The sequence below is a fragment of the Peromyscus californicus genome, unplaced genomic scaffold (genome assembly GCF_007827085.1).
Source record: "Peromyscus californicus insignis strain IS unplaced genomic scaffold, ASM782708v3 Scaffold_6__1_contigs__length_162567912, whole genome shotgun sequence".
NCBI lineage: Eukaryota > Metazoa > Chordata > Mammalia > Rodentia > Cricetidae > Peromyscus > Peromyscus californicus.
The window spans coordinates 36,053,412-36,075,444 of record NW_026294584.1 but is presented as its reverse complement, the minus strand read 5'-3'; the positions used below and the strand labels follow the sequence as shown (position 1 = coordinate 36,075,444).

The following is a 22,033-nucleotide window of genomic DNA, read 5'->3' as shown; positions in this document are numbered from 1 at the left end:
CCCAGTGTCGATGAGCAGAGGCTCTCAAATCAGACCAATGATTCTTTGCAATGAACGCCAGCATTTATAAATGTATGAATAAAGGGGATTTACTGTGTAACTCACTGTATCACATTGCAGCTTCCATGACGAGATTTTCCCCTTCTTCCTATTTTTCTCTTAAATTTTGTTTTATTCGGGGACATGGGTGGGATTAGGAGGCATGATGTGAAAGACACAAAGAAATACATAAAAAGAAAGTTAAAAAGAATTCTAACTACAGGATCAATCCACTATTGACTTCCTTGGTGTTCCAATTTTCTTAAATAATTAGAGTTTAAATATCTGTCTCCAAAAAGATAAAACAATTATTATCTCATACTTACCTATAAGAGGAATCAGGGTGGACAAGATTAGAAGAAAATATGAAAGAAAATAGGGACCTTTTATTTGAAGTCCAATGTTTTGGTCCAGTGTCTGTTTTTACTCATCCTAATGCCAGGGATACATGCTACTTTGGAAGACAAAAAAAAAAATCCCTCTTTCCTTCAAATGTTTGAACCTCAAAATAAAAAATTTCAAACAAAGGATAGGAACAATTTATGCAAATGGTGTCCCCAGAGTACACAGTTTGCTTCTGTCTGTTGCACTTCACGGGAGAGATTAGCATAAAGTCAAAGTGAGACTCTCAGCCAAGAGCTATTGTGACATTCAGGGCATCTTTTACTTCTAAGGTCTCTCCCTGTTCAGAGCCGTAAGTTAAACTACCTTAAAAGTTATATATGAGAGAAACAAGGATCATAAATGTTCATCTCAAAGCATCAACTGAAGTCTGCTGTCCAGTGTGCTTTGACAATCTGAGTCAATGTGTTAGAGATATAGGCGGTATGACAAATGATTTGTTTAACCATTTATTATGAACAGTGATGAAAATTTAGGATGAGGACTTTAAAGTCAGGAAACATTGGACGAGAGTCTTATGTCAGTCAACCATAGACTAGCCCCGAGGATCTGATCAAGTTATACAAAACCGTTCTACTTATTTTCCTCCAAGTTTGGATTCCTCAGTCATAGCACTAAACGAGGAAAGAGAGTCACTGCCTCAGAGCATCATCATATGCCATTGAGAAAATTGATATAAAATAGTTATCATGTTAGTTGGAATCTGAATATGCAGGAGATTTTCGTGAATAAATTATTAATAAGACATTGTTATAAGCCAATGAACATAAAGAAGTAGAGAGATGTCAGTGACACATGGTGAACATGGGCAAAAAATTGTCTAGTTACCCCTTATTACATAGAAAAAAAAAGTTAGGTAGCTGGCCACATAGAATAGATACCAAAGTGTCCATTCTTCCTTGTGGCAACTTGGCTAAATTCTGGCAAAGTGAGGGAGTAACTTCTGCACTGTGCCTTTAAAGGGAATATGCAGGCGCTCTCTTTTCTCATTTGATAGAATACTGATGTGGCTGTGAACCGTTCCGAATGTTTGGACAAGGATAATACAGAGACAGGGGAACACCATATAAAAAGGTCTCAGAACACCATATAAAAAGGTCTCAGATTTCTACCCTGTAGTATATAAACCATCTCCACTGACTGCAGGAACACGGCCAATCAGCGTGGATTCACAGAGTAAACAGAAAGAAAGGGAATTTTCTTGTCTGAACCGTACAGTTGAGATTTCTTTGGATGCAATCAAACTGTATTCTAAACCTCATTAATAAAACAAATAAGAATGATGATGTTTACTGGCATGATACAATTTTTCACTTTATTTTAAATCTAAACAGCAGATCACCAATCATTTGTATAAGAGCAACTGAAGAAGGGATGAGACGCTGGACCACTGAGAGCTTGGGGAGAATTGTAGAGAAAAGGGCAAGTCTGAGAAAATGGGGAACTGAGAATCGCATGATCTGACATATCTCAACAAACTCAGCCTAGATGATGGGTGAAGCAAGGCAAGGAAACCAGTGGGAAGCTACTCCGAGAAAGCAAATGAGGAATACTGGGACTGGGTAGAGGGAAGACTGTTCAGAAGATGCACCCACATTTGCTGACAGGTTAATACAGGCAGTGGAAGAATTGCTGATGGTCCTCAGACTTCTAGCTTGAGCCAGAACAGGAGAAAGATCAGCAAATCAAATTGAAGTCCACTGAATATTTAAATGGATAGTTAGATCTGTTCGTACGGTGTTCAGGTAAGAGTTCTGGCCTACAGATATAAATCCTGGAGACACCAATGCAGGAAAATGTAGGGATGAGACAATCAGGTGAGTGTACAGAGAGAAGCAGACCTTATTAGCAGCTTTTCATTACTGAAACAGAGGTGATCATCCAAAAAAAAAGAAAGAATTTGATAATATTTTATCATATATATATATATATATATATATATATATATATATAAATATTTTGATATTTTGACCCACAGTTAGAAAGGTTTCAGGACATGGTAACTGACTCCATTGCTCTGGGCCTGTAGCCAGGCAGTGAGCATGGGAGGAAGAACGTGCCAGACCACACTGCTTTTTTCATGGCAAAGGAAGAAAGGAGAGGAAGAGCAAGGGGTGAAAGTCTAAATATCACCTGTAAGGCCACACCTCCAATGACCTAAATTCCTTCCATTACACCTCACCCCAAAGATGTTCTATCACCTCCCAATAGTGCATGTACTGGGGATCAAGACTTTAACATACAGGTCGTGGGGGGTCAGTTAGGATCCAAACTACAGTGCAGCTCAAGGCATGAGTTTTTGGGGGCTCTAATGTTAGAACTGAGGTTATAAGAAGGAATCAAGGGGTTGAGAGATGGCAATGAGGCAGTAGGAAAGTGGGCCCATGAGACATTCCGGAAGTTAAGGTAACAAGGCATCTCCAGAATTATAATCACAAATTACAAACTGTGGCTCAGCTAAGTGATGACAGAGAATGCTGCCCACTACATGTAATAAATTCAAGGGCATTGCTGCGATGTGTGGTGACATATTGTGTACCCTAATAAAATTTGTCTGAAGGTCAGAGAACAGAACAAGCCACTAGATTAAACATAGAGGCCAGGCAGTGTTAGCACACACCTTTAATCCTAGCACTCAGCAGGCAGAGATACGTCCGGATCTCTGTGAGTTCAAAGCCACCCTGGATTACATGAGACTGATTCAGTCTAGGCGAGAAACAGAGGCAGGCAGTGGTGGCACACACCTTTAATCCCAGTATTTGGGAATCACATGCCTTTAATCCTAGCACTAGGAAGCAAGTAATATGGCTGGGTGGAGAAAGGTATATAAGGCGTGAGGAGATAGGAACTAAAGCTTTCCAGCTGAAACTTTTTCAGCAGAAGCCCTTTTTGGCTGCAAAGGCCCTTTCGGCTGTACACCTTTCAGTGGAGGACTCAGAGACATTCAGTGAGAGGATTTGTGGGGTTGGTGAGGTGAGAAGTGTCTGTGGCTTGTTCCTTTGTCTCTCTGATCTTTCGGCATTTACTCCAATATCTGGCTCCAGATTTTTTATTATAAGACCATTTAGCAATCCGTGTTACAAGGATGGGTCAGGGAAAGTTTTTGCAGTGAGGGGAGCAGATTCTTGTTTATTGCAGACTCAAGAACAAGTGGAAGGAGAGAAAAATACAGATGCTAACTGTGGAAGGTTCTAAGAGGTTAGCAATATATGAAAGGCCAGAAATGTGGCAGAGGTGAGGAGAAGAATATTGCTGTTTCATTTTTACTTGTGCATGTATGCATAGTGTGGACATGTGAGCACCATGGTATGTGCATATCCTGACACGGGAGGGAAGGTCGGAGGACAGCCCTGGATGCTAGTTCTCACTGTCTCCCTTGGTTGAGACAGGTGTTCACTGCTTGTTGCTGCAAACATTGGGCTAGCTGGCCCACAGCTTCTAGGGATTCTTCTTTCTATACACTGTCCCATCACTCCGTAGGAATGCAGTGGTTACAGATGCATACCAGCACATCTGGCTTTACATGGGTTTTTAGTATCCACACTCCAGTCCTCATGGTTGCATGGCACATGGTTTATCTACAGAAACATCTCCCCAGACAAGAAAGAAATATTTGTTTTAATGAGGATAGTCAGCATGTTAAAAAAAAATCGTTAGCATTATCAAATACTAAGATAGTAACCTGAGAGGAAGCATCCATGCTTTGATTACAAATGGACATAATGTGCGGACAAAAACAATCCTGTACCTAGAGGGCTGCTTTCCCTCTGTGAGCATTAAGTCCATTTTGCTCCAGGGTATCAGGGACCCCTCACAGTAATCAGGGCACCCTTGCTATATTCTCTACCACTGAATAGCTGCTTCTCATTTCTCCTTTTGACAAGAACATCATTCACTATCAAATGCTTTTAGAAGCAGACTATTTGTAATTTTATAACTGATATTCTTATGGCTTCTGAAGGGCTGTAGCCAAAATGGCAAATTTTCTATAAGCCCCCTCATACTGAATATTTAAGTGGGGCTTTATTTTATATAAGTAAAAAGTAAACTCTTCCAAAAGCAGAATGAAACATTCATTCCTTAAAAACTGTCAAACCTACCAATTTCATCCCTGTGCTCATGATTTCAAAACTTCAATAATTTAATTAATTCCCTGTATAACTGTGTCTTAAAGCCCAGCGTTTAAGTTTTTCCCACATGAAGTCCCACAAGAACCTTAATCATTGTTTATACAGATTTCGCAATTCTTTATTGCTATATATTTATCTACACTGCTGCTTTTAGTGACTATTTAATGAAATAATGGCTTTCACACTTTTAATTGCCTAGTTAATATTTTATGAAGCATCACTGTTCCATCAAGCAATCTGATTTGGGGTTTTATATCTGAGTATAGCCATTATTTCCCTCAGATGTGTTGTTTTCTCTTCATTTATATTCCTTAAGATTGTAGTGGTTGCACTTAAACACATTAAAACCTACATTTCAAGTTCTTAAATCTCCTGCAATTCAATGTCAGTTCAAATCACACTGAGTTAAAAATAATGTTTTTTTTCCCCAGTGTGATTATTTGTGTTAGCACATTCTCCACTTGTCTACTAGCCTCATAACTACGAAGTCACTTTTGTGAACAGAACACTGACTTCTTTTGTAGCACGAATTTGTCTGTATTCTTCAGTAGTCTATTAAACATCTGCAGCAGCTTGGTGAATTTCTATTTGCAGTCATAGAGACCTCTCCAACTGTACTAGAGACGCGAGGCCAGCAGCTCAGAGAGAAGGAACTGAGTCGACACAAAGTGTATGGTTTTAAAATGTCTCTCAGGGCCCCCAAACAGAGCCAGGCACAACTGTGCTGTTCTCGATTTTTCAAGACTTTGAAACGTCAACAACCCAGGTCCTCTGTTCCATGGAAAATAATTTTTGCTCTATAAGTCCTCTAGGTTGCTTGAAGAATTTAAAGTACAGACCCAGGACAGAGTGCTGACAATACCACTCTTGGCAGCTGCCGGTAACCCATGGGCGTGAGACACACAGTACTTTCTCCAAGCTTGAATCAAACAGGACCTCACATATCTGATCTTGTTCTTGGGAAAAGGGGATAAAAAGAGGCTGAGAGAAACGCTCTTGGCTGGCACTGACTGGGGAGTTGGAGGGATGAAGAGGTGTTAGTGAGAGGGATCCGGTATCGTTTTGTTTCATTAAAACCCTGGCTTGACAGGAAACATAGGGGAAACTTACCCAAAGAAATGGTGCATCCGCTGTGCAGGCCAAAAAGTAGATTCTCCCACCACTACGTAGAATAAAGAAACTTATAGTGCTCTTTCTCTCATGTTTCTGGCCACAGACATCTCTCCTCCCTTCTTCTGCATTCACTATTATACTCTATTCTAGTCGCTTAATTTTCTTAAAAGTCTGAATGCCAAGAGTAAAAGCCCTTAGGAAGTTGTCCATGACTGTGTGCCAACTCGATTTAAAATCTATAGAGACACGCGGACCTGTTAAGATTCGAATGTGATTGGATTGGCCCCTTTTAGTTTACCTTTTGAAACACTGGAGGAATTGAGTGAGGTTGTGGGTGAAGTGAATTCTAATTCCCCACACTAGAAACGGGAGGGCAAGTTTCTTAGACTGCTAAGGAGTACCCTGAAGGAGCTGACACAAAGGAACCACCATTAGCCAGATCATATTAATTTTTCTGTCTTCGACAGGACTGATTGTCTTGGAGGGGATTTCACTCATAAAGACTGCAAAGATGAACCGAGTACCTACTACATAGGCAAGAGGTCCTTAGAGCCCAGGGGATGGAAATCTTGAGATCAGTTTCCTCAAGAAAAAGAAAACTGTGGAAACAACTGGAATGCAGAATGAATGCTGTGTCCTGAGGGAGGAGGTGACCTGGTGGAGCGGTGATGTCATAGAAGGTTACAGAGAGGACACAACTGGAGAGTCAAGAGGCCAAAAGCCACCACAGAACGACAAGAATTTCCAGTTAAGGAGAAAGAGGACTCACTATATGAGGATTGAAGGAAAACCAGAGAAGTAATCTGAGTTCAGTTTTTAAAGCAGACTGGATGCCCTGGGAAGTGTGCCACAGGACATCACAAGTTATGAGAACGTGTATCCTTCCCCGTGACGGCTAGTGTAAACACAAGAACCTTACCAAATATTTCCTCAAAGGCTTCTGCAGTTGGAAACTCTGGCAAACCTCACTGTGTTTCACTACTGAAGCCGTTTGCAAAAGACTTCCCTCTTAGAGTTACAGCAACCAAACTATGAAAGTGCAAAGTCCTTAAAGTATTCCCACATCCACTGCTACACACTTGCAAAAGAAGAAAAAGACAGTCTTTAAGGTTGGTCTTGGAAAACAATTATTTTTGTCAAGAACCTAATGATGTTCACTGGATTATGTGCATTTCCTAGGCTGGTAGCAGGCAGGTTTGTGCTGGCCTGTTTCCATGGCTCTGTGTTAGTTACGTTTCCGACAGTGAAACTTTCCATCAGTGCTTTGGTTAATTACTACACATTTCTGGGATTTTCAGGTGAATGAATGAAAACATACATAATATGCACGAAACCTCTTCATTTCTTGTTATTGAATTCATACAAGAACACCGTGAGGGATAATGAATGGAGATTTCAACTCCAGTCTACAAATTCTAAGTTTACATGTGCACATTAATATTTTCTCCTTGAAAAAGCATAGTTTAGCCTCTTAGGGGGCAATAGTCAAACACAGTGACTTCCACACAAAACGTCTATGTCAATCTTTCCTTGATGATCTGCTTTCCATTTGTCTTCTCAGGCAGTGCAGTCACCCAAACAGATCCACAGCAGTCTGAGAGCTTTCGTCCAAAAGACTCCTGTCAAAAATGCAGCATTCCCCACGTATTTATAATGAAAACTTACTACACAGAGGCACACTTTGCCAACAGAAGACCTAATCTGCTTCATGGGGAGAGGACTTAGCAGCTATGATTGCAGTAGAAAGACTATTTGGTTGAGTATTTCATCTTTACTTGCCTAAATTCCATTGAGTCTAATAAAATTTCAATTTCAAAATTTGGAAAAGCAAAAAGACCCCCACTTTCCAATTTACAAGTGCTGGAGGATTTTTGTTGTTATTGTTGTGGTTGTTTTTGGTTTTTTGAGACAGGGTTTCTCTGTGTAGCTCTGGCTGTCCTGGATCTCTCTCTATAGACCAGTCTGGCCTCGAACTCACAGAGATCTGCCTGCCTTTGCCTCCAGAGTGCTGGTATTATAGGCGTGGGCCACCACTGCTCAGAAGGATTTTAACTTTTAAATATAGAAGAAAGGATGTTGCAAGAAGCTCCTTCCAAAGACTGAACCACAAGGCTGTCTTATAGGCATCTTGCCATGGGGAGAGAGGTTTGTATAAAATCTAGAATTTACGGAGGAGCACGCAAGCATTTGTGTTTTGATTAATTCTGCCAAGAATACTGAACAGTCAGAAAGTGCTGAAAGATTAGCAAGAAAAGAAGTTGGGATCACTGTCAAGACGGAGGCATCTCTGGGCACTTTCTGGTGGGATAGACGGAGTCCAGATTGTGCTGTCTTATAGGATTTCAGGGCAGCGTGCCCTAGCTGCTCGTGCCTAATTAAATGTCTTTTCACTCTTCATGAAATCCATTCAGCAGACAGCATTACTATCTATGTTCAGAATTTTCTAGAAAAGCCTAAAATTAGAGGCTTGCTGACTGACTCTTTAACATTGTAGCACACAGAGTTGACGTCTGTGACAGCATGGCAGCTCCTGCTGTCAACAAGAAGGCCTCCTGATAGAACGAGTCTAATTGTACAAACCAAGTGACATGTCCCTAACCCTGGATAGTGAACTGGATGCACACAAAGAGGGTTTTAACTTACACACTTTGTTTGCATGTTTTCCTAGCCACATAATTACTTTTAGTGTGATGGGAGGAATACTGAGAACTAAATCCATTTCAGAGAATCTGAGTAAACAATCCACAGTCTGAAAAAAAAAATTTTTTTTTTTTTTTTGAGGCAAGGTCTTGCTCTACAGCCTTGGCTGGCCTGGAACTTTCTATGTAGTCCAGCCTGGTCTCAAATCCATAAAGATCTGCCTGCCACAGAAAAAACAGAGGACACACGTAGAGGCTTATGTTATGAAATGAAACAGTAAACTGTCTTGTTCAAAAGGGAGAAAGAAGGACTGTTCATACTCATGTGACTTTTAAAAAGCGTTTTCACATTTTTATTTTATCTGTCTTTTTCTGACCCTATTCCACCAGGCTGTATTTTGTATCTATAACGAGATTTCCCCCTCAAAGACGGAAGATATTGATTCAAGCCCCAGTGTAGTGCTGAGCACACAGTAACTCCAGTGAGCACCTGCTGAGCAGAGTGTCACTTATCTACCTGGGCCCAGCTCCTGTGGAGAGGACAGCACTGACTCAGGTCACAGGGAGCAATGGACATCCTTCTTGTCTTTCTTCATCTTGTGTCCAGGAAGAAGTCAGTCTCAGAAATGTCAAAGCAAGGGTTGGAGAGACAGGTCAGCTGTTGAGAGTGCTTGCTGCTCTTGCAGAGGACCCAAGTTCGGTTCCTAGCTCCCACCTCAGGTAGCTCACAACTGCCTATAACTCCACCCAGCTCCAGGGAATCTTACACCATCATCTGGTTTCCATAGGCATGGAATATATTCCACCATATAAGAGGCATGATTTCACACAGACACACATGTATACACATGAGTAAAAATAATAACGATAAATCTTTTTAAAAAAATCAACATTTGTGCTAGAATTAATCTGAATAGTTTTCACAAAAGAGATACTGTTTTAATATGTAAAATAAAGGTATTTCCATTTTGAGCAACAAGAAACATACATATGTATGCTTATGCCTAGTCATGTAAACATGCATTTATAAATCCTCATTAATTTATGCTTGAGTGTAAATGTCTATATAACCATATATTTATAATATCCTGGCATAACTGTGTATATATTAATATTATGTACCACTTTCCTATTATGAAAGTCATCAAATAAAAACCGACCACAACCAAACATATCTTATATGCAGTCAATCATTTTTGATAGACTTTAACCTTGCAATCAAATCCTATATGGCACAATATACTATATTTTTAATTACATATGGAAAATTGTGCTTACATTTCCGTTACATATGAAAAAATAGACTTACATATTGGTTTTGTTGCTATTTTCTTCCTTTCCTAAGCTACGTGATTTCACAGCTTACTACATCATGTATCATAAATTTATCTTAAAGAGACATATAGTAAGTAATAAAATTCTATTGTTTTATTCATTAATTAACAACACATCAACCTTGATGTGCAAGTGTGAAGACTCGTTTGAATTTCCAGAATCTATGTAAAGGGTGGACATGATAACATGTCTGTAACCCTAGAGTTCCTACAGCAAGATAGGGAATTCCCAGAAGCTTGTGGACCTGCCAGACTGGATCATGCAGCAGCAAATAACAACAGAAAGAATTAACTCTTCAACAAAGTGGATGGCAAGGAATGCTACCCTAGGTTGTTCTTTGACCTCACACATTCCATGGCAAGCACACACCACACACCATACACACCATATACACAGTAAGGGTCTCTCTCTCTTATCCCTCTTTTCCTCTTTTCCTTTCTCTCTCTCTCTCCTCTCTCCATCTCTCTCTTAAAAATAAACTTCAAAGCAAAATCAGGGAAGACGATTCCATCAACTGTTTTCTGTTACACTGTTTTTAATGTGAAGCCCTCATTGTGAGCAATTTCCAGAGACACTAGCTTAGGAGAGATGACTAGGATATACTTCAATTCATATGAACTCATGGATAATTAAGAACGCTTTTGTACCAGCAACCTACTGGCTGCAACTATAGGGGTGTGTGCTCACTGTGAAAAGGACACACACGTGGGTGTTCAAAGTCAATCAAGTGAACAGTGTCGGGGTGGGTGCTACAGATGAACCTGATGCTACCAATCTGCTCAGATCCTTTCACCCTGAAAAAGACGTTTTGGTAAAGTTCTGACTATGATCTCTACAAGAAGTACCACTTGCTCTGATTGCTGCCCAAGTCACTGAGTTAATCAGTTTGAAGGAATGCCTCCCTTCAATGCCTGGGGCTCATTTTAACAGGCTTGGTTTGACTGAATCAATATGTAAGCTCACGCTGCCACCCTCCCTTTGTTTCCAAATCATCTGCTCTTTTAGAACTGTGCGTGCTTGCTGCCTATACTTTTCCTTCTTGGATATTTCTCTGACTCTCTTTTGTTCCTTGCTACATCTTCACCTTCCCAGGTTGGACGCTCCCTCCAGGATCACGAATATCTTGTTCTTATACAGTAGGATCACATCCTATCAAATACTATTTATACTTAAATCAAGTGATGTATCCAAAAGTGCTTGCGAGGCTTTAAAGTCATGCATGAGGATAGTATGGTGCTATTACACTCCTCACACTCTGAATCATCAAGCAAATCTTCGAAGTCACAGCATTGAAACAGCCTGATTCCCTGTCTTACTCTGCTTCCATTACCCTCCTTGATACCCATATTGTCCCATAGTCTAGAGATCTAGACAGGGGCAATGGGTCAGTGGGGTGTTTGCAGCACGAGCATGAGGACCTAGATCCCCAACATCCACATAAAAGTCAGGTGTGGGGTGGAGACAGGTGGGGTCTCTGGGATTTGATGGTCAACTAGTATAGCCAAAATGGCAAGTGCTAGGTTCAGTGAGAAACCTTGCCTCAAAACAAAAAGTGGAAAAGTGATTGGAGAAAACATGCTAACATCAACCTCTGGTTTCCACACGTGCCCACAAAGGCAAGCATATCCATCTACAAATAACTCCCCTCTTTCTCTCATTCTTGCTCTGTCTGTCTGTCTTTCTGTCTATCTATCTATCTATCTATCTATCTGTCTGTCTGTCTGTCTGTCTGTCTGTCTATCTATCTATCTCCCCTTCTCTCTTATATACACATAGAAATACAGTAGTAATAGTAAAAATTTTTAAAATCTAAGTTTTAAAAATATAGATTTTCTCAAACAATTTTACTACTGTTCAAAACCTTGCAGTCATATTCCATTACAGTGGATAAACGTCAGTTCCAAAATTTCAAGCAGCTGTTGGACATCTTCCTCACTATTTGAGAATTTTTATTACTGTGCATGCATTCTGATTGTTCTCTCTCTCCAAATACCAAATTTTGACTCTCCTCTATGCTTCTGTGGATGTCTTTGTTGGCCTGTATGCCTGCCTTTTGTCCCCATAGTGACCATGCAAGTCTTCCTATCCATCCTCCCTGCATGGTCTAAAACCAGCTGTCTTCCCAGATGTGCATTAAAGCTACATATATCCCCACCCAATCCATCTGCAAAGTCTTCTCTGCTAGGGAGCTACTTTTATACATTGTGAGGTTTTAATGAACCAGTAGGTATATGTCCTCTCTAGAGGAATATTTATCTCAAAGAAGATTCTCAATCAAGATCCACAGCACCAATTTGTGCTTATGTTATCATTTACTGAGTATTAGCCTATTGAAGAGCTAAGCTGGCCATTAGAGAAAGTCCATCATTAGCTTTAAAGTGGATGTTATTAAAGGCTTTTCAAACACAGGAAAGTCCAAATAGCCAGGACATGATAAATAATTGATATTTTCTTTATAAGTCTTATCATCCATAATTTATACATTGATAATTTTTAGCTTAGAAACAACATAAAATAGATGAAAATAGATGGGAAATATAGCTAAATCTTGTATTAACTTAATTAGTAGAAAACACTAACTAGTTCTACTGAAAATTTCATGAAGAAAACAGGACTAGGTACCACCAAGAATATGCATCCTTGACAAATGGAAAGATAATATATGCTTGGGTCTGGATAAATGACACTTGAATCTCTTGTCTCTGAAGCTGGTTCATTTCTCTTCCCAGCTGCTGATAGACTTGAACCTTTGGATGGACGCCAAGACTCTTGCCCCCCTGAAGTCTGGCTCTCGGACTCTGAGGTCAGCCACTGTAGTCCACGCTCCTCTTCTAGGGTTACTCTGAAACTGAAACTACCTTAAGAAGAGGAAAGAAGGGTGGGACATTTTCCAAGGCCTTTGTCCCATGGAGCTGGCTTTGTTTTAGCAAAGCATAAAACCTGCTGGTGTCTCCACCTGAAGGAAAATAAACTAAGATTAGTAGTATCATGAGGTTGGCCTAGATCTGTGGTTTTCAAACCCTGACTGTGTCCTCCAATCACCTGAAGTGTTTTAAGAAAACATCCATACTTGATCACAGCACTAAGACACTACAATATGCTTAGCTAGAAGTTATTTTCGTGCATTAGTTAGCCTTGAGTATTATAACAAAATACTTTAGACTGAGTGGCTGAAACAACAGGCATTTGTTTCTTACAGGTTTTGAGGCTAGAAAGTCCAATATCAAGGGGTCAAGAGATTTGATCCTGATGAAAGCTCTCTGTGGATTTCAGATGGCTGGCTTCTTGCTGTATTGGTATGGGATGGAAAAAGACATAGCTCTTGTCTCTTCTCTCTAAGGCATGAATTTCTTTTGTGACAGCTTGAACCTCATGACCTATTTACCCTTCAGAAGTCTCATCTCCAAGTACTACCATCCTGATAGGGGTTTGACATGAATTTGGAGGGGAAGCACACAATAATACCCGGTGCATCTAAAGTGTGGCCAGGATTAAGAACTCATGACTGCGGTCAAAGTCTATGCACACTTTTGCAAGGAAACAAATGTGAGAGCAATAGCCATGTGTCCCTCGATGCCACGTGATGGCCCCTGTGAGCAGATCTCGATTTGTACAGCTCTATGGAACAAATGACACCTTTACATGTTCTAGGCAAGAAAACGTGTAGATGAAAGTGGATGACAATTTAGTCATAGAAATCAGTCTTAAACAGGTGATGCTGTGACTGAAAACCATGAGAACATCAGGAAGGTTATTTATATCTGTCCAGCATTTCAAAGTATGTGATCAGGATTCGGGTAGGAACCATGAAATCTGCTTTAAAAGGTCATTTTTTTAAAATTATAATTTTTCCATTTATTCCTACTCAAGATATAGAGTTAATTAGTTCTGAAAAGGTCTTACTACACTAAGACCCATGCTTAGAGGAAGGCAGAGAGAGACAGATGGAATGATTCTCTGAGAGTGAAAATCTACCTGTAACCTAGTTACTCTTATAAATACTTTAATCCAACCTCTTCCTTTCCAATTCATGAATAAATTATCCTTTCCAAAAATATAAAGAATGTATTTTATGAAATTTATGCCTTATGAACAAGCACACGAAAAGACTCACACTTATTGAATCAGACCAGCAAATTCACATCAACCAAGACCCTGGATAATTTAGTTTACTTTAATATCTGTGAGCAAATATCAGAAGAAAAAGAAGACAATCAAGCCTATTTTAACCACAGGAATTTTGAACAGAAGCATCTGCTAACCCATCCTTTTAAAATTATGCTAATGACCACACCTCCCAAATTCTATTAACAAAGTAAAAATACGTTTGCTAATGGCATGAAATACCGTCAATTTCCTCCCTATCCAACTCTTCATCAAGATGGAGAGGAAATGTGCCAAGTTTATTTTATTATTTAAATCCATGCTCAAAGGAAGTCAAGATAAAAGAGGAAATAACATCAAAAGAAAAGTAAAGAGAGAGGGAGGGAAATATTGAGAAGAATATCAGGAAAATAGCATAATAAAAGAGCAAATCTCCTTAACTTCTGCTCTTGACCTATGTGACAATATCTCACCCGTCCCAACTCCCACCCATTTAAATTCAGCTCCATTAGAAAAAAAAACAAAAACAACCATACTGCACATATGCTGTATGTAGGGATACACTATGCCCTGCACTTCATCTCTATGGTTAATAAGAAAATGATAGAGGAACTCTAAGAAATACCTATCTTGAGATGCCACAACACTTTCCATCTTTTTCATTGTTGCTGTTGTTTTGTTTTCAGACCTGTCTTGGGCCATCAACCTCTCATGGTCAGTTTTACGGGATTTATCCAGTACCGTGGCTTTGGTCTGATGGAAAGCGGTCTCTGGGAAGAAAATCTTTCATTTCTTATTGCTGACCACCCTACAACCCCTTATCGTCTCCTCTCTAACACAAGAGCAGCACACATACAGAGAGAAGCACATTCACCCTGAACTCTGGGACATATCCAGGTCCACTTACGTCAACTTATCAACAATTAAATGCTCACTTATGACTAACACAGCAACTGTCCGTGCAATATCAAACACAGGCACTTTACTTTTTATGCATAGACAGTGTCTGGATCTAGGCGATCCTTTAAAGTATATTTGAGAGAATCACTGAAAATGAGGGTCTGGTGCCAGAACAGGCATTAATGGTGAACAGGTCAAGGTAATGCTGAACAAAGTCTTGACCTAGAAATGGAATCAAAAGAAAGACCAACAGAAATTGGCTGATCTCAGTAACAGAAAGGTAACCCTAAGGTCTTGAGTGTTAAGGACTTACTAGGCACGTCCTCTCGGTGCCAGGTCTAAGAAGCTATGAAGAATACAATACAGTCTTTGCCCTTCAAGAGCTGGTCCAGTGGGGAAGACAGACAGATATACTGCCAGAAAATACAGTACGTGGTAAAAACAAATCATGGAAAATGTAGTGGGAGACAGATCATTCACACATAAATCACCAGTTGTAGACCCCAGTTTATAAAGGGCACAAAGTGGCTGCTAACCCTTCTTTACCTATTACACATAACTGCCATCACATCCCAGGATCTTTGTAAAGTTGACATAATACACACCAGAAATAACCACCATGCATCAACAGTTCAAATAATTTTAATGACTTTAGAATTCCTTTTTAGTTGAGTTGATAACTTCTAATGAGGACAATCAATTATGCTTTCTATGTTTTTTTTTTAATTTTTGTCTTAAAACAGTGTTTTTCTGTGAATCTTCTTTATATGTCTATGCAGGTACACACATGCACATGTGTATGCGCATATGCAGAAGTCAAAGGATAATCTCAGGCATCATTCCTCAGGTGCTGCCCACTTTTGTTTGAGGCAGGGTCTCTCATTGGCCTAAAGCTTTGCCTAGTAGGCTGGACTGTTTAAACAGTAGGCTCCAGGGACATACCTGTCTCCACCTCTCATCTCATCACCACTGGAACTGCAACCAAGAACCATCACATACGACTTTTATGTGGGCTCTGAGGGTTTGAATTCAGGTCCTCACGCTTACAAGTCAGGGATTTTACCATATGCACCATCATCTCCCAATCAGTAGATTTTCTGAGTAATGGAAATGCGCCCAAACTGCCCTTTGTTGTCGTCACATATACAGATGAGTAGTGAGAGATACAAAGTAGTGTGAGATACAAAGTAGTGTGAGATACAAAGTAGTGTGAGATACAAAGAAGTGAGTGATTTCATTTTGATAGATTATGAATCAAATAACCACATATGCCTAGTGGACATGGCACTAAGCAGCATAATTTTAAAAGCAAAGTATTTTAGGGATGTGCAATAGCATAAGATATTTCTCTTGATGCCTAATGCATGTTATACATATACCAGAAGAATTGCAGATATAGGTAAAAATTGGTTTCCATTACACAAAGCATGCATCAAGACTCCAAATAATTTTAATGACTTCAGATACATGCATATATGTATCTTACTGAAATTGGCTCTCACCATTAGCATTACTGAGTGAGTGGAAGCATTTTAAAATATTTGAGAGCTAACACATTTAACACATTCACAGATTGTTGGAAAAGACAGTTACTCTCAACGGGTTGTCAATGGAGAAAGAGTCATAAAAGTTAAAACTGGGGTTTTTTTGGGGGAGTGGTATTTATTCATTTATTAGCTCTTGTTGGTTTCAGACAGTTTTTACTCTGAACTCACAGCAATCCTCCAGTCTCAGCCTCTCAAGTGCTAGTATTACAGGCATAAATCATCATGAATAGCTTAAAATGAGATTTAAAGGTCTTCAGTATGGGGTTGAATCAGAACGTGTGGGTGGAGGGCACACGTGTTGAGACTGCTTCAGCACCGCTGGGTTCTTAGTGTGCAGCAAACAACAGCAAAGAAATTGAAACAGCAGTCTAGGTGGGGCCGCCTTCCTTACATGACAGGATGGGTTTGTCACAATTTTCAAGATTACATTGAGGCATAGGAGTTATTGTTACCTAAAAATGATAGGCTGCCCTTAAATTTTAGAAAGGGAAATAAATACAACATGGGAATGTACAAGAAAAGTCCCCAAGGGCATTTGCAAGAAAGAAAATTGAAATGCTACATCCCATCCCGGTATTCATAAATTCTCAACAAGAACAGACATTCTCAGAGTGGACACAGAGAGAGTCACCAAGGCGTGGTGATGCATGCCTCCTCTATCAGAGCTTAGAATTTGGAGGCAGGAAGATCAGGAGTTCAAGGCCATCCTTGGCTACATAGAGTTTTTAAGGTCAGCCTGCTACATGAGACTCTGTCTAAAACAAAACAAAACAAACAAACAAAACAACAAGAACAAAAACCACAGAAAAGGAAGTGTCTGGTTTGGAAGAGATAAAGACTAACTAGGCTGTGTGATGCCAGGAAAGTCATTTGACTTCTCTGTGTCTGTGTTTCCTCATCTGTAATTCATATTAGATGGGGGAGGAGGAAATGAGAAGGAAAGGTTCATGGGGATGGTACCAGTTGAATGATAGAGTCAGTAGCGAATGGATCTAAAGACAAAACTAGTCTCCACCAAGCCCTTCCCTCAGGTGCTGGGGTCTTGGCCGATGGAGCCCTTTCCAGACACAATCCGAGAAGTTAGCAAACGGGTACTCAAATTGAGTTCCCAAGACAGACCCACTCAGACCTTTCTGAAGTGTTTGAAGTGGAGAAACATTTCATGCTTCCAGAAAAAAAAAAATAAAGTGTTTACCAGAAGCAAAATTCTCACAACATACAATTTTAAGCAAGATCCTTTATTTCTAGTGTAGAAATAATTCATTGATAAGGTAATCTCTCCTGCAAACTTCTCTCTTGAGAACAGCCTTACTCTGAAGAGAGACAGACAGACAGACAGACAGACAGAGAGAGAGAGAGAGAGAGAGAGAGAGAGAGAGAGAGAGAGAGATCCCAAGTACAGGAACGTATTACCATGTTAACCAAATGTAATAAATTTCCTAAATGGTGACTAGTTATTATTTGGAGTCAGAACTGAAGAAGCCCCTTGGCACCACACCCAGAAACACTGAAGTTGTAATTGCTGCAGGGGCCTTAGGTATGACTCATTTTTAACGTGGCCCCCACAGCCGTGAGGCATGACTAGGAAGTTCAGAGTCATATTCATTACATTTAACAAGAGTGTGTAAGCATGAGGATTTGCTGTTCCTCGCAGCTCTATAACTTGCTTAATTCAAAGATCATGAGGTCTCATAAACGAAAAGAAGTGATTCCTTAACCGCTCTTCAAACCCCTCGGCTTCCTCTATGTCTCATAGTCCTACCTTCTTATGGCAAAGTCAAATGGCTTGGGTCAAACCACCAGGACACCCGAGACACAGAAAGTGATGCAGCCCTGATCACAGAGATGTTCTTAACTGTAGACAGTGAGTACCTTAGTGAATTCTACAATGTGCTCCTGGATAACGGTAAGAATGGTGGTCTAATTATATCAGAATTGTCAGCCTGCTTCACACCCTCAGTCAGTCCTCAGACCTTTTATTGAGCACATTTTATGGTGGCATGGTACCTGGACGGCTCCAAAGACACTAAAGATGAGGAATAAATACATTCTCAAACACTGATGAATATAGGGGGGGGGGGCATTAAAGGGAAGGCTGAGTTTTTCATTTGTAGATAATGTGCGTCAGTTTTCCACAATATGCCACCCAAAGGTCAATATATCCATCCCATTTTCCAGTGTCCCCACGTCAGCTTGTTGGTAGTGATGTAAATGGCTGCTTTAAAATGGTGAGGGATACAAACATAGTCACCTCACAGTAGTAGTCATTACAAAGAAAGAAAGAACTCATATTTCAGTTCCAATGGATAGGCTTAGATCTGATGCCATTGCACGAGCTTGTAACAATCTTAAACAATGGATTCAGTTCTTTCCCTTTATGCCTTCTATCTTCAAATGCATGTGTCCAATAAGCCAAAATCTAGGCAACCGTAAGCAGGCTACAGATAATGCCTTATTGAGGAGAAATAAAAATCAACTTTGCAAATGTGTGGTTTGCAAATAATGGGATCCAGCTCAGTCACAAAAACCAATGAGTGCTTGTACAGTGCTTATACGAGTAAACCTTGAAAGCATTCTGCTAAGTGAATGAAGCCAGGCATAAAAAGCTGCATGTTTCATGATTTTGTTCAGATGAAATGTCCAGAGCAAGCAGATAGATAGACACAGAAAGCTGATCAGTGGGATGGGAAATGTTAGTTAATGAGCAAGTAGGGCTCATTACGTGCTCTGAGGTCACACAACTCTGACTATACTAAATACCACCAAACCTTACACTTCAGACAGATAAATTGTGTGGCAACTGACTTTGTTTTTCTTATTTTCAAACCATTCCTAATCTAGTCTTGGGCATGTGTTTTTGCTGAAGCGCAGAACAGTATTGTAATTTGCTTCCCTAATACTGTGAGATCTCCTTAAACAATAATTTAAGTATCAAGAGGAGCTGGCTTTGTTGTTAAAATGTCTATTGACTGGAATGTGGAAATGTAAATTCAACAGGTGTGGATTGGAAGAGTACTTCCAGTGGTGTTGGGGGCGGGGTGCGGGGTAGATCTTCCAGACTCTACACTTAACTGCAAGCCTGCAGTCAGACAAGGCCAGAAAGGTGGGTCTCCTGCTGTCTTATACGTCAGCTGTGGGCAAGACATCCAGCACACCAGCCCTGAGCACTTTCACCAAGCCTTATGGACTGAAGTTAGGTGAATAAACAAAGTGAGTTACAGGCAGTCACCACCATAGTGGCGACACAATTCTCATCAGCCAGAAGTAGAAAAGACTTCTGTTTACCAAGGCCGGGGCTCCAAGAGCAGCACCACCCACTGGATGGTTATGCACGTTGAATATATCCTTTATTATAAACAATCTAAAATTCTAAAAGTAGGGTTACAGGACTGATGGGAGCTAAACAGTCACGCTCACGAATCTAGGTACATATTCTAATTTTTTAGGTTAATGGCTGCAAATAGTCCTTTAATCGCCATGAAGGCGGCTTTCAGGAACAAAATTTAAAACATACACATTTACATTCTTTTTCTTTTTGGAAACCTAAGCCTGCGCCCTCACCCCCACCCCCACCCCCACTACCACAACCCCCACCCCCACCCCAGGTAATCCAAACTGTTGATTGCAGAGAGCAACGTCCATTTAACGTATATGGTGTAGCTATGAGAATGAGCTGGGTCCCCGGTAAACCCAGCAGCAGCTCTTCTCTCCGGAAGCTGGGGCAGAATGCTCACAGGGATTTGACTGAAACTTTTTTTGTAAATGGCTGCCTGGACTTGAACGTGACTAAATTCAAAGTACTGGAACCACAGAAAAGTCAGGTCGGTGCTTGTTCAGCTCAGTACCTTTCAGGCGAGTGCGTGTACTGCAAGACAGACACGTGTACTTTCCGTTCAAGTCCACTGTACCGGCAGCATAAAAATGAACATTTAGGTCGCAGCCCCTTGCCACCGCTGTATTGTATTTCCAGTCACTGACTCATCCTCTTAATGTAGGGCTACAAGGCTGTTTCCACAGTTTGCAACATGGAGAAGAGAGCGCGCGCCAGAGGGGACCCTGACCCGGCGGCCTTGGTGGTCCAGGTGTCCTGACCACGCGAGCCTCAGCATGGGGACCCGGCAGGTGGCAGCGGCGCAGTTGAGGGGACGGAGGCGCAGTCGGCGCGGGTGACATCTAGGGGTCCAGGATAACTCTTCCTGGGTGCTGCCGAATATTCTGAAATCCTCCCCGCAAGCCGTATCCCAGCGACTGAGCCCCGCGCGACCGCCCCGCGGAGGTCCCATCACTTACCCAGGCGACACACGCACAGTAGCTGGACGCACGCGAGGAAGCGCTGCAGGATTCGCATCTCCAGCCGGGTCCGCGGCCCCTCGCCGGCCGCCGGGGTGCAGCTTAGGGTGCAGAGGGTGGGGACACTGAGGCAGGGGACGCCGGTGACAGAGAGAGAGGGGGAGAGAGAGAGAGAAAGAGAGAGACAGACAGAGAGACAGAGACAGAAAGAGAGCGAGAGAGCGAGAGGAGAGGAGAGGCGAATGTGGGGCTAGGCGGCGCGTGGGCGCAGGAACCGAGCCCGGGCCAGGCGCGGGGCTTCGGGCCGGACGCTGTCCCCTGCCTGCCTGCCTGCGCGGGCTGCGGCGGCCGGGATCTGAGCGCTCGCAGCCAGCGGCGCGGGAGTGCGGGAACGCGCTCGGGGCTGGGCACGCGCAGCGCGGGGGCGGGGGCGCAGGAGCGCGGGCGGGGGCCGGGGTCGCGCAGCGGCAGAAGAGGGGCGTGGCGGATCCCAGCCGGTCCTAGCCCCGCGCCCCTCCCCCGCCCGCCCGCCCGCGGCTGGAGGTGGAGTGGAACCCGCTGGGGCTTAGAATCTTCGCGGAGAAAAAAGCTCTCTTCATTAAGACTCCTTCATGCCCTAGGAAGATACAAGAGGAGGCTGGGTCCCCATTGTCCCGCACAGCTTGGGGCTGACCTTTGGGCTTCACCCCTGGGAAAGTCTTTCATTTGGTTATTGTCGTCTCTGCAGTTGCCAAGTGGGTCCTATCAGGAAGGGGTGAGAGAGCCTGGGTAAACTGCGTTCTCCTCCCCCCCCCCCTCCTTCCTTTCCATTTTCCAAGTAAGTAAAGTAGTTCCAGACCCCATTACCACTAGGGCAGTTAACTCCAATCATCTCCAGTCCTGTTGTGACCATTTGGTCTGGGCTGACCCTTCCCTAGACCCCAATTACTCTGTCGTGCTGTGCACAGCTGCGGGGAACTCGTGACACTGCTGTGGTCTCGCTGGATGGAACTTCCCAAGTGCCTCTTTGCATAGGGTCCTCCTGCAGGAAGATTTTTTTAATTGCTTGATTGAAGAGTGCACAAAAGAAACATAATACACATCCCGTGCTTCCTCGGAGATGGGCATGTCATTCTCTCCATACGAGAGCTTGTTTCTATGGAGGTGTTTGTTTTTTGTGTAAGAGCGTGAGTGCTATAACCTGAACTCCCGCTTGCGGGGTGGGGTGGGGATTTTAATAGGTATTCCTGAAATGAAATGTTTGTTGAATTAAGTTGAAGTCCACATGAAATAAGTTAACTGGTGGTGATGTCAACCAACAGCCTAAACTACACCGTCCTCAATTGTCATATCTATGATGTGCTTTAGTTATTGGTACATTTTGCCCTGGTAAGAGCCTCCATTTGGAACCTTTTAGGAGTCACATCCAAAGGCACAGAAAACCAAGTTCTGGAATTATCCCTGGTACTCAGTTTGATGTAGGGATCTGTACAGCATGTACTCTTGTGTTCTGTTATTGTCTCAAAGCCAATGCTGTAGCTTTATAAAATTCAAA

The 22,033-nt window shown here is 41.8% G+C and overlaps 1 protein-coding gene across 5 annotated transcripts in view; it reads right to left on the bottom strand.

Annotated features, from left to right (window-relative positions):
* Ptprz1 (protein tyrosine phosphatase receptor type Z1) overlaps positions 1 to 20,851 on the bottom strand; it is a 187,331-nt gene extending 166,480 nt beyond the window's left edge. For 3 of the 5 annotated variants that reach the window (XM_052720825.1, XM_052720826.1, XM_052720827.1), the window contains exon 1: positions 20,500 to 20,851. In XM_052720825.1, the coding sequence (XP_052576785.1) occupies positions 20,500 to 20,557 (58 nt within the window). In that variant the 5' untranslated portion in view covers positions 20,558 to 20,851. The remainder of the gene's footprint in view (positions 1 to 20,499) is intronic. The other 2 variants (XM_052720828.1, XM_052720829.1) reach the window with 1 other exon arrangement.
* Positions 20,852 to 22,033: the final 1,182 nt, after the last annotated feature.